At 44.4% G+C, this 18,945-nt stretch overlaps 1 protein-coding gene across 1 annotated transcript in view; it reads right to left on the bottom strand.

Moving 5' to 3' along the window:
* The window catches only part of PROS1 (protein S), a 105,420-nt gene that overhangs the window by 47,487 nt on the left and 38,988 nt on the right, over nucleotides 1-18,945 (bottom strand). The window contains exons 5-7 of the mRNA XM_082244265.1: nucleotides 17,664-17,786; nucleotides 14,978-15,109; nucleotides 7,735-7,860 (exon numbers count right to left, since the gene is read on the bottom strand). Coding sequence (XP_082100391.1) covers nucleotides 7,735-7,860; nucleotides 14,978-15,109; nucleotides 17,664-17,786 — 381 coding nt within the window. The remainder of the gene's footprint in view (nucleotides 1-7,734; nucleotides 7,861-14,977; nucleotides 15,110-17,663; nucleotides 17,787-18,945) is intronic.

Raw genomic sequence — 18,945 nt, 5'->3', positions numbered from 1 at the left:
CCTTCACTGATGTGCGCTGATGAGGCGGCACTGATGAGCACTGATAGGCTGCACTGATGGGCACTGATGAGGTGGCACTTATGGGCACTGATGAGGTGGCACTTATGGGCACTGATGAGGTGGCACTGATGAGGAGGTACTAATATGCTGCACTGATGAGCACTGATAGGCGGCACTGATGCGCACTGATAGGCGGCACTGATGAGAACTGATATGTGGCACTGCTGGGCACTGAGAGGTGGCACTGCTGGGCACTGAGAGGCGGCACTGCTGGGCACTGATGGGTGACACTGATGGGTGGCACTGATGGATACTGACGGGTGGCACTGATCAGCACTGATGGGCAGCACCATCAGTGCCCATAGGGCTGCTAGTCAGTGCCCATCAGTGCCTAGATGAGCAGGCACTCATGGGCACTGACTGTGGGCACTGATGGGGGGCACTGATGGCGGGCACTGTGGGCAGTTGTGGCATTTTTTCCCCTCTTCTGTAATCAGGGCACTGGTGATCAGTGCCCTGATTACATTCCTCTGTTTCCCCTTACCGCTGATCGGGCTCTCCTCTTCCTCACACTGCAGTCTCCGTGTGAGGAAGAGAGCTGGCGATGAGAGATGATCTCATATGTTTACATATGAGATCATCTCTCATTGCACGCCCCGATCACGTGGTAAATGGCAGCTGGGATTGGCCGTTTACCACGATCTGTGATTGGCTGTGTCCAAGGGACACGGCCAACACAGATTTTCCCCGATGCGAGCTCGCGGGAGCGTGCGGGGAGCCTGTTACTGGGAGGCCGTTTAAAGACGGCCTCCCGGAAATTCGAGTCCGCACTGTAGCCGTACTTTGGCTATAGCGCGGACCGGAAGTAGTAAACATCTGTAGTATCAGGCTGCAACATAACATTCACTTTGAAAAAAGTGAAGGTGGTCTGAATACTTTAGGAATGCACTGTAAATAGATTAATATTGAATGCAAACCCGCCCCTCCACCAATCCATGTCTCCATGCTATATTTTGTTGAGAAATCATTTTAAGAAGGGCAGATGATTCATGTAATATTTACTTCCTATGATAAACTGCCCTTAGATCAAGCACAGGGGCAGGAGGGTGTGCTTAGCTGAGAAACCCCTCCTCCTCCCCTCTTCCAGATGAAAGAAAAAAATGTCCATGAAGGATTTGACATTATTTTAACCTAGGCCAGAACTGAGGAAGCAATTTAAAGAAATGTTAAAAAAAAAAGTTTAAAACAAGTAAATACAATATGCCTTTCTATGAATTTACTAATGCTAGCAGCATAAGGATTGAAAATAGTTAAAGTGATTGTAAAGTCTCTTTTTTTTTTTTTTTTTATAACCAACATGGTATACTTACCTCCTCTGTCCAGTTGGTTTTGCACAGAGCATCCCTAATCCTCCTCTTCTCAGGTCCCTCTCTTCACTGCTCCTGGCCCCTCCCTCCTGTTGAGTACCCTCACAGCATGCAGCTTGCTATGGGGGGCACCTGAGCTGAGCTGCAGCTCCCTGTGTCCATGTCCTCTCTCTCCTGACTGGCTATCTGACTTTGATTTACAGCCACGGGAGCCAATGGTGCCGCGGCTGTGTCTCAGCCAATCAGGACAGCCGGGGGACTTGTGGACATCGCTGGATAGAGATGGGTCTCAAGTAAGTAGTAGGGGGTGCTGGGGAGGCTGCTGCACACAGAAGGCTTTTTATCCAAATGCATAGAATGCATTTAGATAAAAACCCTTCTGCCTTTACAACTCCTTTAATCACTTCAGCCCCGGAAGCTTTTACCCACTTAATGACCAGGCCATTTTTTGCGATTCTGCACTGCGTTATTTTAACAGACAATTGCGTGGTCGTGCAATGCTGTACCCAAATAAAATTAATGTCCTTTTTACCCCACAAATAGAACTTTCTTTTGGTGGTATTTGATCACCTGTGTGATTTTTATATTTTGCGCTATAAACAAAAAAAAACAACAATTTTGAAATTATAAATAAAAATAACATTTTTCACATTCTGCTATATAACATTCCCAATAAAAAAAATGTAAAAATTTAATTTTTTTCATCATTTTAGGCCAATTTGTATTCTGCTACATACTTTTGATTAAAAGAAAATGCCAATAAGCGTATTTTGATTGGTTTGCACAAAAGTTATTGCGTCAACAAACTAGGGGAAAGATTTATGTTCTTTTTATTTAATTATTTATTTTTTTACTAGTAATGGCAGATATTTTTAGTGGGACTGTGACATTGCGGCGGACAGATCGGACTCCTAACTGACATTTTTGGGGGGACCAGTGACAATAATCAGTGCTAAAATAAGCACGGTTACTGTAATAATGACACTGGCAGGGAAGGGGTTACCTCAGGGGCAATCAAAGGGTTAAGTGTGTGCCTAGGGGAGTGTTTTCTAACTGTATGGGGGAGGGACTTGTGGAATCAACAGTGCTGATTCCTGAGAGAACAACGGTCTGCTGTGTTTACAACAGCAGGCCGCCATTCTCTCTCCACAGGGAGCGATCGCGGGTGCCATGAGTTAGCGTCCTTGCTGGCTAATGGGGGAGAGAGCGCCCGTGAACCCCCGTATCAGTTTATCTGCTGCAGGTGGTCAGCTAGTAGTTAATGTTGATTGAGACGGTACATGAGAGAGTGTATACTGATAAATACTGTGATCAGGAAGGTATCATTTTTATTTTAGATGGGCCTTTGCTTTTTTTTACTGGACATGAACAAGAAGCAATTTGAAGGAAAAACATTGAGTACTTGAAATGTTTTGATGCAGATTGCTGAATTTGTTAATGTCCACTTTGGTTCAGATCACGCTCTCTGTAATGACGAGGACTTCCTGCACTAAACAGAAAAATCTGTCCCACAGACAGATGTTTGGTACAGTATGCAGAAATCTGCTTCAGCACATTAATATTTCTGAGCATCCTAAATGAAATACCACAATCAAAAGAAATGACAACCATCTGGATTCATTTAGAACTAGAAAAATGGAGTTGCACGTGGCTAGGACAATACACAGAAAAATACAAAAATCCCAGAGAGCTCAGTTCAGCTAGTCAGCACAAAATAATGAATTACTGTAACTTGTTCTACCATTTGGTTATAAATGTACTGAATCTGCTTTTTGGATTGGGTGCAGACTTAGACTGGCCATACACACTATAAGATTTTCTGAAGACTTTTTCCTTTAGACTTACCAAAACCATATAATATGAGGTCAAACCTAAACGCTTTCAATTTGTATGCAATCTGTCAGGCCAGAGGCGTAACTAGAACCTTCAGGGCCCCGGTGCAAGAAACCATGAAGGGCCCCCCGGACCCCTGGTCGGGGCCCTTTCCTTCAAGCCTGGGGCTCTTCCCACTGATCCTGGGGCCCTTTACTCTCGTTGCGGGGCCCTTTATTACAGTCCCACAGCGGGTCCCTTTCACAAGTTCTGCAGTGGGCCCCCTTCCTGCCATCTTGGGGCCTCCCTACGGTGGTGGAATGCCAGGGCCCGGTCGCAAGTGTGACCTTGGCGATCCTGGAAGTTCACCCACTGGTGTAAGTAGTTTTTATTTTTTGGTATTTTAATTGTATTATTTTTTATCATTTTATTTTATTTTTTACAATGTCACTGACTATGACTCTGCCCATTCAGAAAAGGAAGGAGCTGGTAAAGCATAAAGAGGAACCAATCTCCTCCATTTTCCTCCCGCAGCTACAGGAGGAAAAAGGTGGACAGTGATTTCTCTACATGCTGCCCCCACCGGAGCCGCCCCTCCTATCCAGGTGTATAGGGGAGCCGCACAGGCACCCTTGGGGCATGGGGCCCGGTTGCAATCGCAACCCCTGTAGTTATGCCCCTGTGTCAGGCCCTTGCACTACATAGAAAAGGTAAATCTGAAGGAAATCTAACCACAAAAGTTGGATAGTGTGTATCCAGCTTTAGGCTCCTTTCACACGATGCGCTGCCTGCTGCGGTCCGTTCTCTGCTCAGCGGGGGATCGATCCGCCGATCCCCGTTGAGCAGGTGGATGACAGCTCCGTCTCCGCTCTGTGTGCGGAGAGGGAGGTGTCAGAGCCCTGCGGCTGTCTATGGGGGAATCGGATGAGAGCGGACTGCCTGTCCGATCCCATCCGATCCCATCCCCTGGACAGATGGAAAACAGGGTTTCCATATATCTGGATTTCACGGACAGGATCGGATGCGGATGGCAGCAGGTGTCAGTGGACATGTCTCCGCTGACATCCGCTGCCCCATAGGGATGAATGGAGGATCCGATCAGATCTACCTAAAAAAGTGACAGGCGGATCTCATCAGATCGTTCGTGTAAAAGGGGACTTATACAATTTTCTGTTAGATTTACCACATAATATGAGGTCAAAGCTAAACAACTCTTTCACTTGTATCCAATTAGGCAGGCCTTTGTACTACATAGTTGATGGTAAATTTTAAAGAGAGCCATACAGAAAATTGTAGTAAAATTGTATAATGTATGGCCAGCCTTACATTGGGAATCTTCAGTTGCCTTGAGGGATTCTGGACCACTGGTGTGTAGCGCTACCTTTATAAAGGTAGGTACTACCTAGTAATTTATTCATTGTGACATACAGTATATATTCCAGGAAAGTTATGAGTTAGACCTCTTGCACACGGTACTGATGTTTGAGCATGAGCATTTCTGGACGTAATATCAGGCGTTTGTGTTACATATATTTGCGCATATTTGTACATATGCGCATTCGAGCACCAAATACATTCCATGTGGCAAAATCTATGAATATTCAAAATATGTATGCACATATTTCTGTGTATTTGTGCTGCATTTTAGATCGATAAAAAACACAAAATAAAAAAAAAAAAAAAAACCTGTACTGAGCTTTTTCAAACTGCAGTGTGCAAGAGGCCCCAAGGACCACACTTAAGTACCACACAGAGGTGCTCTCAAGTGGCACTATGGATTCAATATACAGTATATATGCAAATGTATGCAGTAAAAGCTTCTGTTTTCTAAAGGTTACAAACTTTTTTTTAGGTATTATCTACTGACTAAGGGCTTGTTCACACTTGCAGTTGCTCCCCCAAAAAACAGACTGTTGTGCCACGTTTTTCCCAACCCCCCCCCCCCCATCCAGCCCCATTTTAATCTGAAAGTCCACAGGGGCGTACACATGCTGCGGCAAAGATGCTTTGTGGCCATGGCAAACGTTATCCCCCTGGCAAAACCACCAGGCAGCCCCACCACCAAACATGACCCTTTCAACTGTGCACAGGCGGTGAGGAAGTTATATGTCACCTTCTCAACGCCTATCTAATGCCTCTAAAAAACAATCCACTGCAAATTGCTTTTCAGGCAACCACTGCCACTCATGTAACTAGGCTAACTAGACTGGGAGTGATGGAATTTTTATTTAGTTACAAATAAAATGCAGACAGAAATAAATGTCAATTCCCAAAGCATGCCTATTACTCTATCATTTTATCTTCCAAAGGGCAAAACTATTTTTCAGGCATGTAGATAGAGTCCACAAATTAGAACAGAGCACTGGAAGACTTTATTCAGAAACACACCTTACAGCAACATAAAATCCTTGACCAAGTGCAATAGTACAAGAAGTTTTAAGAATTATTTGGTGCTGTAAGGTACCGTTTTGAATTAAGTCTCCCGGTGCTCTACTACAATTCGTGGGCCCTATTTATGATTTTGTATCAACATACAACTAGGCATAGCTGGTGAGTTGGCGGTGAGGAGGGAGTGTGGGGGCATGCTGATACCCTGGTGGCAGCAGTGTTCCTTTGTGTACAAAGCAATATTCCAATACATTAAGCCCACTATAGCCAAAAGCCAGACGTGTCCTCATTTACACAGGAACCATGACACTGAAAGGCTTACACAGATGTTCTGGGCTCATCCTGATGAACAGCACTATCGAAGTGAATGTGTAAAACCAAAACTTGTCCCAAGAACAGAAAGCTAGGGGAAATCTTTCCAATCCAATATTTATTTGTTGACGTTTTAAAACAAATTAGGAAAGCAGGTACAAGCAAAAAGATCATCAGATTCGACAACCAAAATTGAAGTACATTGGTCCTATCCAAATGTAGTTATCAACCAAAGAGGTCATACCGACTCTAATACCAATGAACTACAACTTTACGAGTAGTAAAAGGGAAGACATAAGTACTTTTAGATTACCGCCCATAAACAGGGTGGGGAGGAGAGCTGTGTTAACACTTGCAACTCTGTCAAAAGTAAATGGAAAACTGGTACCCACGAGTATCAATAATTGGTCTATGAACTTAAGCCTCGCACACACGCAACAATTATCGGCCGACCGATCGGCCGTCTTTTGTCTAGTGTTGTTGTGTTGGTTGAAATGTGCTCTAGACTGCACACAAATTTTCTCGGCCAACAAAAACCAACTTCAGAAGTGATGTCATGTGCTGGTTTACTTTCCGTGTGTTTTTTCTTCTCTGAGCATGCCCAGTCTTGCTCATCAGATTTTTGTCTGCCGAAATCTGTACTGACTGACGGAAAATCGGCCGTTCTGTTGACGGCCAACAAAAATTTTATAGCCTGCACACCAGATTTTGTTCGGCCGAAAAGTCGGAGTCGGTTGTCGAAAGCATCATACTAACAAGCCGAAAATCGGCCGATCGGATGTTGGCCGAAAATTCACGGCCAACTATCGATGCGTGTGTACGAGGCATTAGTAGATCAACATGACCTGCCGATAGTGCATAAGAAATAGAGAAAGGGAGAAAATAAAGAAAAGAAGAGAAGTAAGAAATTTCTCCGCCCGGTAAAAATCCTACAACCCCACCATTACCTCAGGTTCAGATGGGGGGATTGTAAATATCTGATCCAAGGGTTCCAGACTTTTTCAAATCCAGCCTGCTTAGGTTAGGGGAAATCTTTCAATGGGAGTACCTGTTCCAGTGACACTGTCTAAAGCCTCGTACACACGATAAGTATAGAAGACGAATGCTTATCTTTTTTTTGCATGCTAGTCTCATATCGAAAACCAATAGGTTACTAAAGTTACGCAAATTCTCATACAACAGAATACAACTTCTGAAGTGATGTAATGTGTTGTATTTAATGTATTCTTTCATTTCAGGCGTGGTCTTGGTCTTCTGATTTTTTTCAGCTGAATACTGTACTGGTTAAACAAAAATCATTTGTTTTAGTATCATATGAGAAAATTTTTAGTTTTTTTCCCTTCAGAATATTTTACATGAACTGCAGATCACCCCCCAAGAGATCAGATTATTATAAGATTGTATCGAAAGTGGTTTTCTTAGTCCAATTTTCTCATCATGTGTACTAGGCATCAGAAGGGAGGAACAGGTGGGAGGGTTCCCTTGCTATTGGGTGGGGGTTCCCTTGCTATTGGGTGGAGGGTTCCTTGCAATTGGGAGGTCTCCTGTTATGTTTTCTGGACAGGAAGTGAAGGGAAATCTCACTGACGTGACACAGATAGCTATCCAAAAAATAAAAAATAAATAAAAGATTGGCTTTACATAAACTTTAATGATGCATGTAAATCTGATCATGTGGAAATCAACAATGCAAAGCCAGCCCAATGAGATTGTCTTCTGTGTCTATTCACATTCTATAAGAGCTCCAATGAGGTCACCTTACAGTTTCTGCAAAGAAAAATTGTATCGTGCAACAAACATTTTTTGTAATGCATTTCCTTATTTTAAATTAAACTGGTCACAAGGTTGGATTTACCTTCACATGTCTTGGAGGAAGTATTGAACCGATAGCCAGAGTTGCAGTCACATTCATATTTCCCTGGTGTATTACGGCATTTTGCCCCTCCACAGATGACTGGGCTTAGTTCACATTCATTTCTATCTGTTGAAGACAAACACACATTACCTGTAGAACACATAAACTCAGGAGAAATTAAAGTAATAGGAACCAAACGGATCAACCTGACAACCTGACAACTAAACAGTAACTTAAAGAATATGTCAACCCAGAATTTCATATTCCTGATATATGCGCCTGCTGTACCATGTTTTGCTTCCTTTGTGTGAAATCCCTGGTGTTGCTGCCAGGCCACTGCTTGGGAGTACAGTGTGGTCAGTTATGTAGCTGACACCAATCACTAAGAAGATTAGTGTGCTGCTGCTTCTCCTCCCCAGCTCTCTAAGATTCTTATGCAGCTGAGAACAGAGGGAATGTGCTCACTTATAAAAAAAAAAGGAGAAAAAAAGGTATTTATAATGTTTTTTATGTGTACACAAATATTTTTCGTTTACTTTCTATTTTAAACTGAATATACTTTAAGTAAAAGTATATATGAAGCCAGAACTTTATTTGTATTGGATAGCGTAAGGAAGGGTGAAAAAAGTGACTTTTTTTGCTGTCTGTGTGCCTTTGTGGGATGTCCTAGCATTTCCTGTCCAACGGACACAACAAGAATAGAGATGAAGTAGAAATCATCTCTTATACAGATGTCACCAGAGTGGTGATTTTCTCTGACCTTCTGCTTCTTTGCCAATTGTAAAATGTGTGATTTCTTATTACATTCTGTCCCAGTGAAAATGATCACACAAACTTATAGAAAGGGTGACTCTCCCCAGTGGGGACACAGACAGCAATAAATATGTGACAACAGTTTTAGCCCTCCCACACTCTATTCAAAAAAAAAATAATAATAATAATAATTATGCTTTTCATTCACTTATCCATACACCTCTGGGAAGGGCCATCTTTGTCCTCATGGGATGCACAGGTGTTCCGTGCATCCGAACCCAGGCAGTGCCATTCATGTCTTTTGGACGGCAGCACAGACACAGCTGCTGGTCCCTATGGGGTTTATTTACTAAAACTAGAAAGGGCAACATTTGTCACAATTCTGCAGGGAAACCAATCAGCTTCTAACTTCAGCTTGTTTAATTAGGTTTTAGCAATAAACCCTAGAAGCTGATTGGTTTCTAATTTTAATCTCTAGCTTTAGTGAATAAACCCTTATGTGACAGAGGTGAGGGTGTGGGTATACGTCCCCGAACCCAGACAATGTGTGTCAGGGGACATGCACCTGCACGTCTGCTGAATTGAGACAAACGGTGGTGTGCGTGCAACCACTGCATTCCGAAACACATGAATGGCACCGCCTGCATATGGATGCACGGAACACCTCTGCATCTCTAGCGGACAAAGATGGCCTTTCGCAGGGATGTATGGAAAAGTATATCTGTGTGAATGTGGCCCTAGTGTATTCAAAGCTAAATTCTAATTAAGTGCTCTTGCCTATGGCAAGTACACTTACTATTCTTTCAGATATATATTATTAAGTGTTCTTGCATGGCAAGACCACTTACTGTTATTTCACATATATATTCTTATTATTCTAGCCAAATTTATCACCCTAACTCCTCCCACAGTTTTTACACTACATAGACAGTAATATAATTAAACAGGCGGATTGTTCCCGATTGGTGGGCTATTACTTTGTGGAACGTTTCGCAGAATGGTTCACAAAATATCAGCGTTTTCATGGCGAAATTGGTCCCATAGGAATGAATGGCGGAATGTTCAAAACTAGAGTGGGAGCTGAAAAATGAGGACATGATTTCTAAACTACTCCCTCATTTTCAAGCCCACCTACACAAATCTTATATCAAAACGTTGACTATCCCTGCTGCCACTAAAAATGTCCACGGCTAAGCCATAGTCCCGATAGTTTTCACAACCTGACTGGTGGAGGCAAGAACACTTCACACAATTTCCCCAGAAATTGTAGCTTTTCTAGTTCTTATTATAAGGAAAGCCTATGGGAAAATTTGGCACCCCTAACTCCTCCCACAGTTTTTACACTACATAGACAAGTAATATACCGAAATGAGCGAATGGTTCCCGATCGCGTTGCTATTACTTTTTGGAAGGTTTCACCGAATGGTTTGCAAAATATTGTCGTTTTAGTGGCGAAATTTGGCGAAATTGGCCCCATAGGAATAAATGGTTAGACAGTGAGCGAAGAAATCTCGCCACAATTTCTAAACTGCTGCCACTCCCTCATTTTTAAGGCCACCTACACAAATGTTACATCAAAACCTATCCCTGCTGCCCCTTAACATGTCCACAACTAAGCCATAACCCTAATAGTTTTTACACTATGACTGTTTGTTTCCAACTCACGCCGCCTATTGAAATTCATTGAAACTGCACTCAAACCATCTCCAATTTCAAGGCTGTTTTCTAACCTGTGACTGTGCCTTCAGTTTTAATGTTTCATAGACATACTATACAACGGAATGTCGGCCAGGGTGTTGTGATTCCTATGGTATAAGTCTCTAAGCTGTGAGATTTAGAGCTTTTAAACTAGAGCCGTATGAAGATGGGCACCTCCAATCTTTGATAAGTTGCCCCATAAGAATGAATGGCGAAATGTTCAAAACTAGACCGTTTGTTTCCAACTGCCAACATTTCTTAGAGTGGCTGTAAACCCATTTTAAAGCGGAGTTCCAGCCATTTACTCACCTGTCCAACGGTCCAGCGATGCGGCCGCCGGAAGCCTCGATCCTCTCCCTCGGCGCCGGCATCACTGCTGTGGGCACCCGGCTGTTACAGTTTGCGGCTTCACAGCCGGGTACCCACTGCGCATGCGCGAGTCGCGCTGCGCGCCGTGATTGGCCGGCAATCTTCTGGGACCTCTGACGTGTCCCAGAAGATTGCAGGGAGGGAGGGGGAGAGGAGAACTTCCGCTCAGGGCGCCGCGGCGCTCCGAGCGGAAGTGGGAGCGGGTACATGTCAAATCTAGGTACCCGCTCCCCCCCCCAAAAAATGACATGCCAAATGTGGCATGTCGGGGGGTCAGGACTCCCTAAAGCGGAAGTTCCACTTTTGGGTGGAACTCCGCTTTAAAGACTTTTGCCTATAGGTAAGCCTATATTAAAGCTTACCTATAGGTTCTATAAATATCTCCTAAACTTGCACCATTTAGAAGATATTTACAGTGCATGCAGCCGATGACGTCATTGGCGCATGCGCTCTGAAGGAACGGCCACCCATACCGTTCCTTCAGAGCCCTGTGCCGTGACCGGCGGCTCCCACGTGCATGCGTGGGAGTGATGTAATCGCGCCTCCGGCCAATCAGATGGCCAGAGGACGCGATCCAGGAAGCAGGACGGCCGAACATGCCGGCCGTTCTGTTGCTGAGCGGGCGACACTGCGGGGGCTTCGTTTTTAGGTAAGTATTTCATAATGAGCTAGTATGCGATGCATACTAGCTCATTATGCCTTTGTCTTTACAGGTTGTTTTTTTTTTTTTTTTTTTTTCAGAGGGTTTACTTCTTCCACCTCTTTAACACACACACCCCACACCACACACCACACAACACCACACACCCCCCACACACACACACCCCACAACACCCCCCCACACACACACACCCCACAACACCACACACCCCCCCACACACACACCCCACAACACCACACCCCCCCACACACACACACCCCACACCACAACACCACACCCCCCCACACACACACCCCACACCACAACACCACACCCCCCCCACACACACACACGCCCCACAACACCACACCCCCCACACACACACACACACCACACCCCCCCCCCACACACACACACACACCACACACACACACACCCCACAACACCACACACCCCCCCACACCCACACACCCCCCCCACACACACACGCCCCACAACACTACACACCCCCCCACACACACACACCCCACAACATCCCCCCCCCACACACACACCCCACAACATCCCCCCCCCCACACACACACACACACCCCCCAACACCACACACACCCCCACACACACACACCCCACAACACCACACACACCCCCACACACACACACCCCACAACACCACACACACCCCCACACACACACACACACCCCACAACACCACACACACCCCCACACACACACACACACCCCACAACACCACAAACGCACCACACACACCCCCCCACACACACACACACCACACCAACTGCTGCCACTCCCACACACACACATAGTTACTCCGCCCACTGCAGCTGGAGACTACCGGTGGTGGCAAGAACACTTCACACAATTTCCCCAGAAATTTTAAGTTTTCTAGTTTTTATTGTTGTCTGCGTCCCCACTGGGAGCGCAAAAAAACATGTGCATCCTGTGTGGGAAAAGACGGCCATGTGATAGGCACATCCAAGTGAATGAGGCCTAGAAATCTAATCTTATCCAAGGGATTGCATATGGGTCAAGGGCAGAAAGTCAAGTCAGATTTTCTTCAATCAAAGCATTTAAATTACCCCTTTCCCTGCAATCAAATTGCAATAAGGGACCAGGTAATCAAAAATCATAGGAATAGGCGGAGAGGGTAGCCTAGTGGGCAGAATGCCAGGAAGAATATCAGAGGCACTGTGCAAGAAGTCCTTGTATGCCTACTAATTATTAAACTGTCATGTTTTGTTAGAGTGTTCCTTTAAAAAAGCATAGCAAGAAAATAGAGGGTAAGAAAAAAATAAATAATAATGTGAGGGGAGGCAGGCAGGATAACAAATAGAGGAACACAAATGTATTCTGATATACTGGATGATCACTGCTTAGTGTCCTGGGATGAGAATAAAAGATACAAGATTTATGTAAGGCCTGTTTGCTGTGTCCTCCCTTGAATTCTCTGCAATGAACGTCAATTGATTACAGTGATTTACAACTAAATGTGTCTTTCTTGGCTGCTCTGGAAGACTTGGGAGATTTGGAGAGAAGAATTGGGCTCTTAATCACAAAGGACCGGTTCCCTCTATTGAACAGAATTAGCTTTTTAGTTACTAGAGATTGTTTTATGAGGTCTTTGCTAGCACTGACGGATGGTTTCACCAGAGCCAGTAGAAATAAATGAATCATTACCTTATATTGAACGCAGAATTGTAGAGGGGGGAGATGAAATACATTCAAGTTGTCTTAAATAATGTGGGTGTCTGACAAAATTAGGGAACATGGAGTTTCTCAGGAGATGGACATGGGATGGCAATGAATCGTTAGTAACATTTGTGGGAAAACCTTGATATAGTGACTAAATTTAAGATGGTTTCCTGAAAGTGTAACGATCACCCGCACTTATCTGACAATGAGTGACAATATAGTGTCAGGTGTGATTAGTAAGTACACAATATAGCCCAATGATTGTCTGCACCTGACAATCACACCGATACAAGGTTATTGGACATCCCACTCCAAAACCAGCTACATAAAATCAGGTGCATAGCCATGCAATTTTCAGCGGCAAACAATAGCATGCCAAAACATTTTAGACAATTGTGCGCTTCCAACCTTGTGATAACAGCTTGGGGAATACGCTTTTGTGTTTCATCATGTTCCCTGTACACAAAGTCAAATCCATAAAGATGTGGTTTGATGAGTTAAATGTGGGGAAACTCAAGTGGCTTGCAAAGTGCCCTGATCTCAACCTTATTAAACACCCTTGGGATACATTGGAATAAAGACTGTGAGGTCTTAATATTGAACATTAGTACCTGACCTTCTATTGGCTGAATGGGAACAAGTTTCCACAAAAACACCCCAAAATCTTGAGGTAAGCCTTCATAGAAGAGTGGAGACTGTTATACAAACAAAAAGGGTGAGGGGTGGAAACAGTAAATGAAAAGAGAAGTATGGCCAAGGCTTCCTTTGGCCATGCTTCTCTTGTGGGTGACCAGAATGCACTTTGCGCTCCTTTGACCCAGAATCAGTCAACAGTGGGCCAAAGCTCACTATTAGATGATATCACAGAGCCATTCCACATTTTAGAAGCATCCAGGCTTTATTGTCAGGATCCACCCAGCTGCCTGACTGACAGCTGGCTCCACTTCTCAGTGCACGGCTGAGATCTGGAGCCATCTGCGCCCACCCCCTTTCCTACCCAGCGCTCTATTGAATGGCAGAGGAGAGAACGTTGACTGACAGTCACTGCTCTCTGCTCTGATTAGATGAAGAAATGAGCAATCAATGGTCATGTGATCTCTTAGATCTTGGGCTTAGAGCTGTCATGGGATATCTGCAGCATCACACCAATGACGCTGCACATAGATGAATATGGATGTTGGCTATTTTTAGAACCCCAAAGTTCTCCTTTAATGCCTATTGTTTTGAAATAAGATGTTTAACAAACCCATATAGATGATGGTCAGGTGTCCACAAACTTCTGGCCATATAGTGTATATAGGAGTCGTACAGAACACCCAGTAGGAGAATAAAATGGCATTATGTAACCTGACACATGGGCATTTCCCTCCTATTGAAACCTATAGGATTCCCCCTATGTAATTCTCATCTTTGTAGAGACCTCTTCTTACTAGATATTTCTTAAAAATATTAGATGGACTAAAAGGCCCTGTTCGCATATCCACATTTTAGCACACATAAATTTGAATGCAAAATGGATGGATGTGTCATAGAAACACATTACCCAGTGAGGCTGATCACGTTATGACCCACGTTTTGAAAAATTAGGCACGTCTGTTTTCCTGTGCATTTACTGTATAAGCACAGTGAGGCCCATGGAAGTCTATGGCAATGTGTTGTGAGCCCCTGGAAGTAGATCCTTCCAAAGCCAATAATGATGTCACTGTAGGAAATCAGTCCTCATTGGCCAAATCAAAAAATGCATGATGCAATAAATGTGTATTTGTCTATCAGAAATACTATGCAAAACATAATAAAAAAAAAAGCATGTCAACAGGCTATAACAGATGGTAAACAATGCACAAAAAATGGACAAAGGCAGACCTGTATAGATATGTGTAAGCCGGTGCAGTCTGCTTCCTCCATTGACTAATACAGCTACCACCCCAAGGACTAGTAAGCTGCAGTATATTATATTTTTGGTTTTGGGTTTTCAATGTCAATCTATGTACGCTAACAGCTAGTTATAGTAATATAGCTGAAAGTCTGGAACTGTGAGAACTAACAATACATATGTTTTTTCAGACCAGTTACCGTTACAGGTGTGTTTGTCTGCCAGCAGGTAGTAGCCATCTTCACACGCACATCGATATCCACCAGGAAAGTTCACACACCTCTGGCTACAGCCTGCATTTTCCTTTTCCGGATCCTCACATTCATTTATATCTGCAAAAAACAAAAACAAATTATTTGTGCTGTGCATGATTGTGTAGCAATATTTGGGTATTCAGACAGCTTCAGGTTCTGGCTATCAGAATACAATAGCCAGCAAAGTGGATGGGGGAATCTATGGAAATCTATGGAACTCTTTACATGCATGGTCATATGGTTCTGCTTTAGTGTAGATTAGAAGGTCAGGCTCATGCTCAGAGAAAGTTTTAAACTTTATTTGTTTACCAAGAGCTTTATTGAAAAGTTTTATAAAAGTATACAATACAAAACAAAATCAATTATAAGAGAAAACAAATTTGTTACCCCAGCTCTACTGCTAATGTGGAAGTCAATGAACTGTAATCTGGCGCTATAGGCAGGGCCTTCAGGTCCCATAGGTAAGATTATTGAATCAGGAAGGCTGGCCACTCGGATGCTCTTGAATAAAAGTACTTTACTTGTTACTTGAGTACACAGGCACAGGCTATATTCTGACGTGTTACGGCTGTGGAGCCTTCATTAAAGCATACATATTTAATCTAAAAACTGATATTATGGGGAGGTAGATGGAAGGAAGGACGAGGGGATGGTAGATAGGACGAAGGGATGGTAGATAGGACGAGGGGATGGTAGATAGGACGAAGGGATGGTAGATAGGACGAAGGGATGGTAGATAGGACAAAGGGATGGTAGATAGGACGAGGGGATGGTAGATAGGACGAGGCAACCAATCTCATTCTGGTGCCTCTTCTGTAGGTCTAACTCTCCTGTAAAACAAGTCAGGCTCAGTCATCAAGGTGGGAAGGTGGGAACGTGGTTATTTGGGTATATTGAGCCGATTCAGTGAAATGGTGCCACCATTCCCAAGTTTTTGTATATCATCATGTGCTTTCTGTTACTTTATTTACCCTATGAAGCCAATCTTCAATCTTGGGGGGTTCTGTCGAATGCCGGGAGGCAGGAACACACATTCTGGCTGCGTTCACATTCTGGTGCATGGCTAGTGATTTGAAGTATGTTTTTTTTTCGGAAGAGATGAGTGGTGTATGAGGAATTGGGCTGGGGTGAAGTCCAAGGTGTATATAGTGTTTTGTGATTTAAATTTGTGTACCTCGCTCCAGAAGGGATTTATAATGGGCCATGGCCACCACAGATGAATTAGGGAGCTTGGTGGATTATTGGAGGAAAATGATGGAGAGATTTTGTAAAAGTGATTGTGAAGTCTCGTTTTTGTTTTTCAATAAAAATAACAAATGTATTATACTTAGGCTCCTTTTACACGGTTCACTGCCCAGTGCGGACCATTCTCTGCTAAGCGGGGATCGATCCGCTGATCCCCGCTGAGCAAGCGGATGACAGCTCCGTCTCCGCACTATGTGCAGAGAGGGAGGTGTCAGAGCCCCGCTGCTCTCTATGGGGCAATCGGATGAGAGCGGACTGCCTGTCCGCTCTCATCCGATCCCGTCCGATCCCCCGGACGGATGGATAATAGGGTTTCCATCCGTCTGGATTTCACGGACAGGATCGGATGCGGATGGCAGCAGGCGTCAGCGGACATGTCTCCGCTGACATCCGCTGCCCCATAGGGATGCATGGGGGATCCGATCAGATCCGCCTAAAAAACTAACAGGCGGATCTGATCGGATCGTTCATGTGAAGGGGGCCTAACTTACTCTGTACAGTTGCTTTGTGTGCCCCCCCCAGCAAGCAGCTTGCTATTGGGGCACCTGAACCGAATCACAGCTTTGTGTATCCATTCAGACACAGAGCTACGGTTTTGCTCTGCCTCCCCTGTGACTTTAATTGACAGCAGCAAGAGCCAATGGCGCTGCTGCTGTTTCTTAGCCAATGAGAAGGGGAGTCCCGGAAAGCTGAGACAGTCCAGGACATCGCTGGATTGAGATGGGGCATCAGGGGGGCTGCTGCACCCAGAAGATATAGACATAGAGTGCATTAAGATAAAAAACCTTCTGATCTTACAATCTCTTGAAGTAAAAGGGAATGCTATACCATCTGGAGAACACTTTGTATTCATTTTCCTGAGTGGATACATTTGTTGATCCCTTGTGTAGACATAAAAAACTGCATTTCCATTCTTCAACAGGCAAGTCAAGGTCTAGATCAGGGGTCTTCAAACTATGGCCCTCCAGTTGTTCAGGAACTACAACTCCCATTATGCCTAGTCATGTCTGTGAATGTCAGAGTTTTACAATGCCTCATTGGATGTGTAGTTCTGCAACAGCTGGAGGGCCATAGTTTGGAGATCCCTGGTCTAGATCCTTCTCCCACAATTGACATGCTTAGTTTTGACCTTTACAAACCCACTTCTGCTAGCACTGGACAAACGTGGTATACAAAGGTAAAATAGCCATGCCTGGAGAAACTACACAGATTATTTTCTAGAAGCTAATCTAAATTGAAACACAAAACTTCAAGAGACAGGAATCACATTTCTAGAAAATCCAGAAGATAACATAATAATGGCTGCTTTGCTGCTGTTTTCTGCTGGTTGAATAAATGTTAGCTGGTTCAACGCAGCTCTACTTATGAACTACGTTTGGTCACTCACCTTCATCACAGCGCACTCCCTGCCATCCCGGTTTGCACACACAGGTATAGTTTCCTTTCCCATCTTTACACTCCTTGTATCCTTCTTTATGGCAGGGCATAGGCTTGCACTGATCTGGAAGTGCTGTTCAGAAAACAATGATATGTAAATAATAATTACCAAGTAATAATTTATAGAAAGGAAATAAAACAAATCTTTGGGTAAAGACTCATTCACATAGGCACTTAGCCCCATATAGCATAAAGAGGTCTTTGTTTACTAGTGTAGGGCACTCCTGCGCAACCAGGCACACTGAATTGTCAAAGGCACTCCAGAGTCAGAGAACAGTTTGTGACTTTATTTTTGTTATTTATTGAGGGTTAATAACTTGGATAGGGATGGGAGGTTATGGGATGCCCACTTGACTTCAGCAAAACGTTTGGCAACAACTTCAGGGACATCTTCCTATACACAGTCTATATACAGTCTCCTTTACTCTCCTCCTGCACACACTTGCATGCTGGCTCCAGCTGAATCACTGTTAGTTGATCTAACAGGAACTCGCAGCCCCTTGTTGTGTAGCAAAAATAAAGTGAACAGCTTGTATTACTCCTGTGGCTACTGATCCCAGCACCACCTCTTCAGGCACTGCCAACCCACCTGGCTGCAGCTGCCCCTTTCACTAGCCCTCCAGGCTAACTTCTTCACACCAGTACTCCAGACTGACTCTTTGCCACCCCACCCGGCTGACTCTCAGGAGATCTCCCAGGGTAAGATGAAGACTTAAGCACACCGCTGTGTTCAGGGAGACTGGCTACATTTCTCCCCCCTTGTTAATCCCCAGCAGTGCTGATCTACTCACGCTGTCTTCTCTTATTCCAGTGCCTCCAGGAAGGGATTCCTTCAGTGTGTTATAGCAGGATCCTTCCAGCACCTGAACCCTGGCCTAAGGTAGGACACCCTCTCCCCCCCCCCCCCCAGACTAGGGGGTGTGCCTCAAGGGCCTCCTCAACACTGCATCTCCATCTTCCATCTGACTGTCCCTGCTGGCATGGCTCATGCCTACTGATTAGATAAGCTCTGCCCCTCTGCCAGCCCACTACTGGGGATTGGCCGCGGACTCATAAATATTCAAGGCAGCTCCTCCTAAACTCCTGCCCACTAGCTCTAGAACATTCTCAAATGTCCCACAAACAGGGGGAGGCACCAGAGGAGCTGTCAGGATGAGTCATCCAGCCTTGACTCACTGAAACCTGACCCAGATTCACAGCTCAGGCTTAGTCCTGAGCTAACTAAATTTACC

The sequence above is a fragment of the Pelophylax lessonae genome (assembly GCF_965119305.1).
Source record: "Pelophylax lessonae genome assembly, chromosome: 2".
In the NCBI taxonomy this organism is placed as follows: domain Eukaryota; kingdom Metazoa; phylum Chordata; class Amphibia; order Anura; family Ranidae; genus Pelophylax; species Pelophylax lessonae.
The sequence above is the reverse complement of the archived record's forward strand: the minus strand, read 5'-3'. Positions and strand labels throughout refer to the sequence as shown.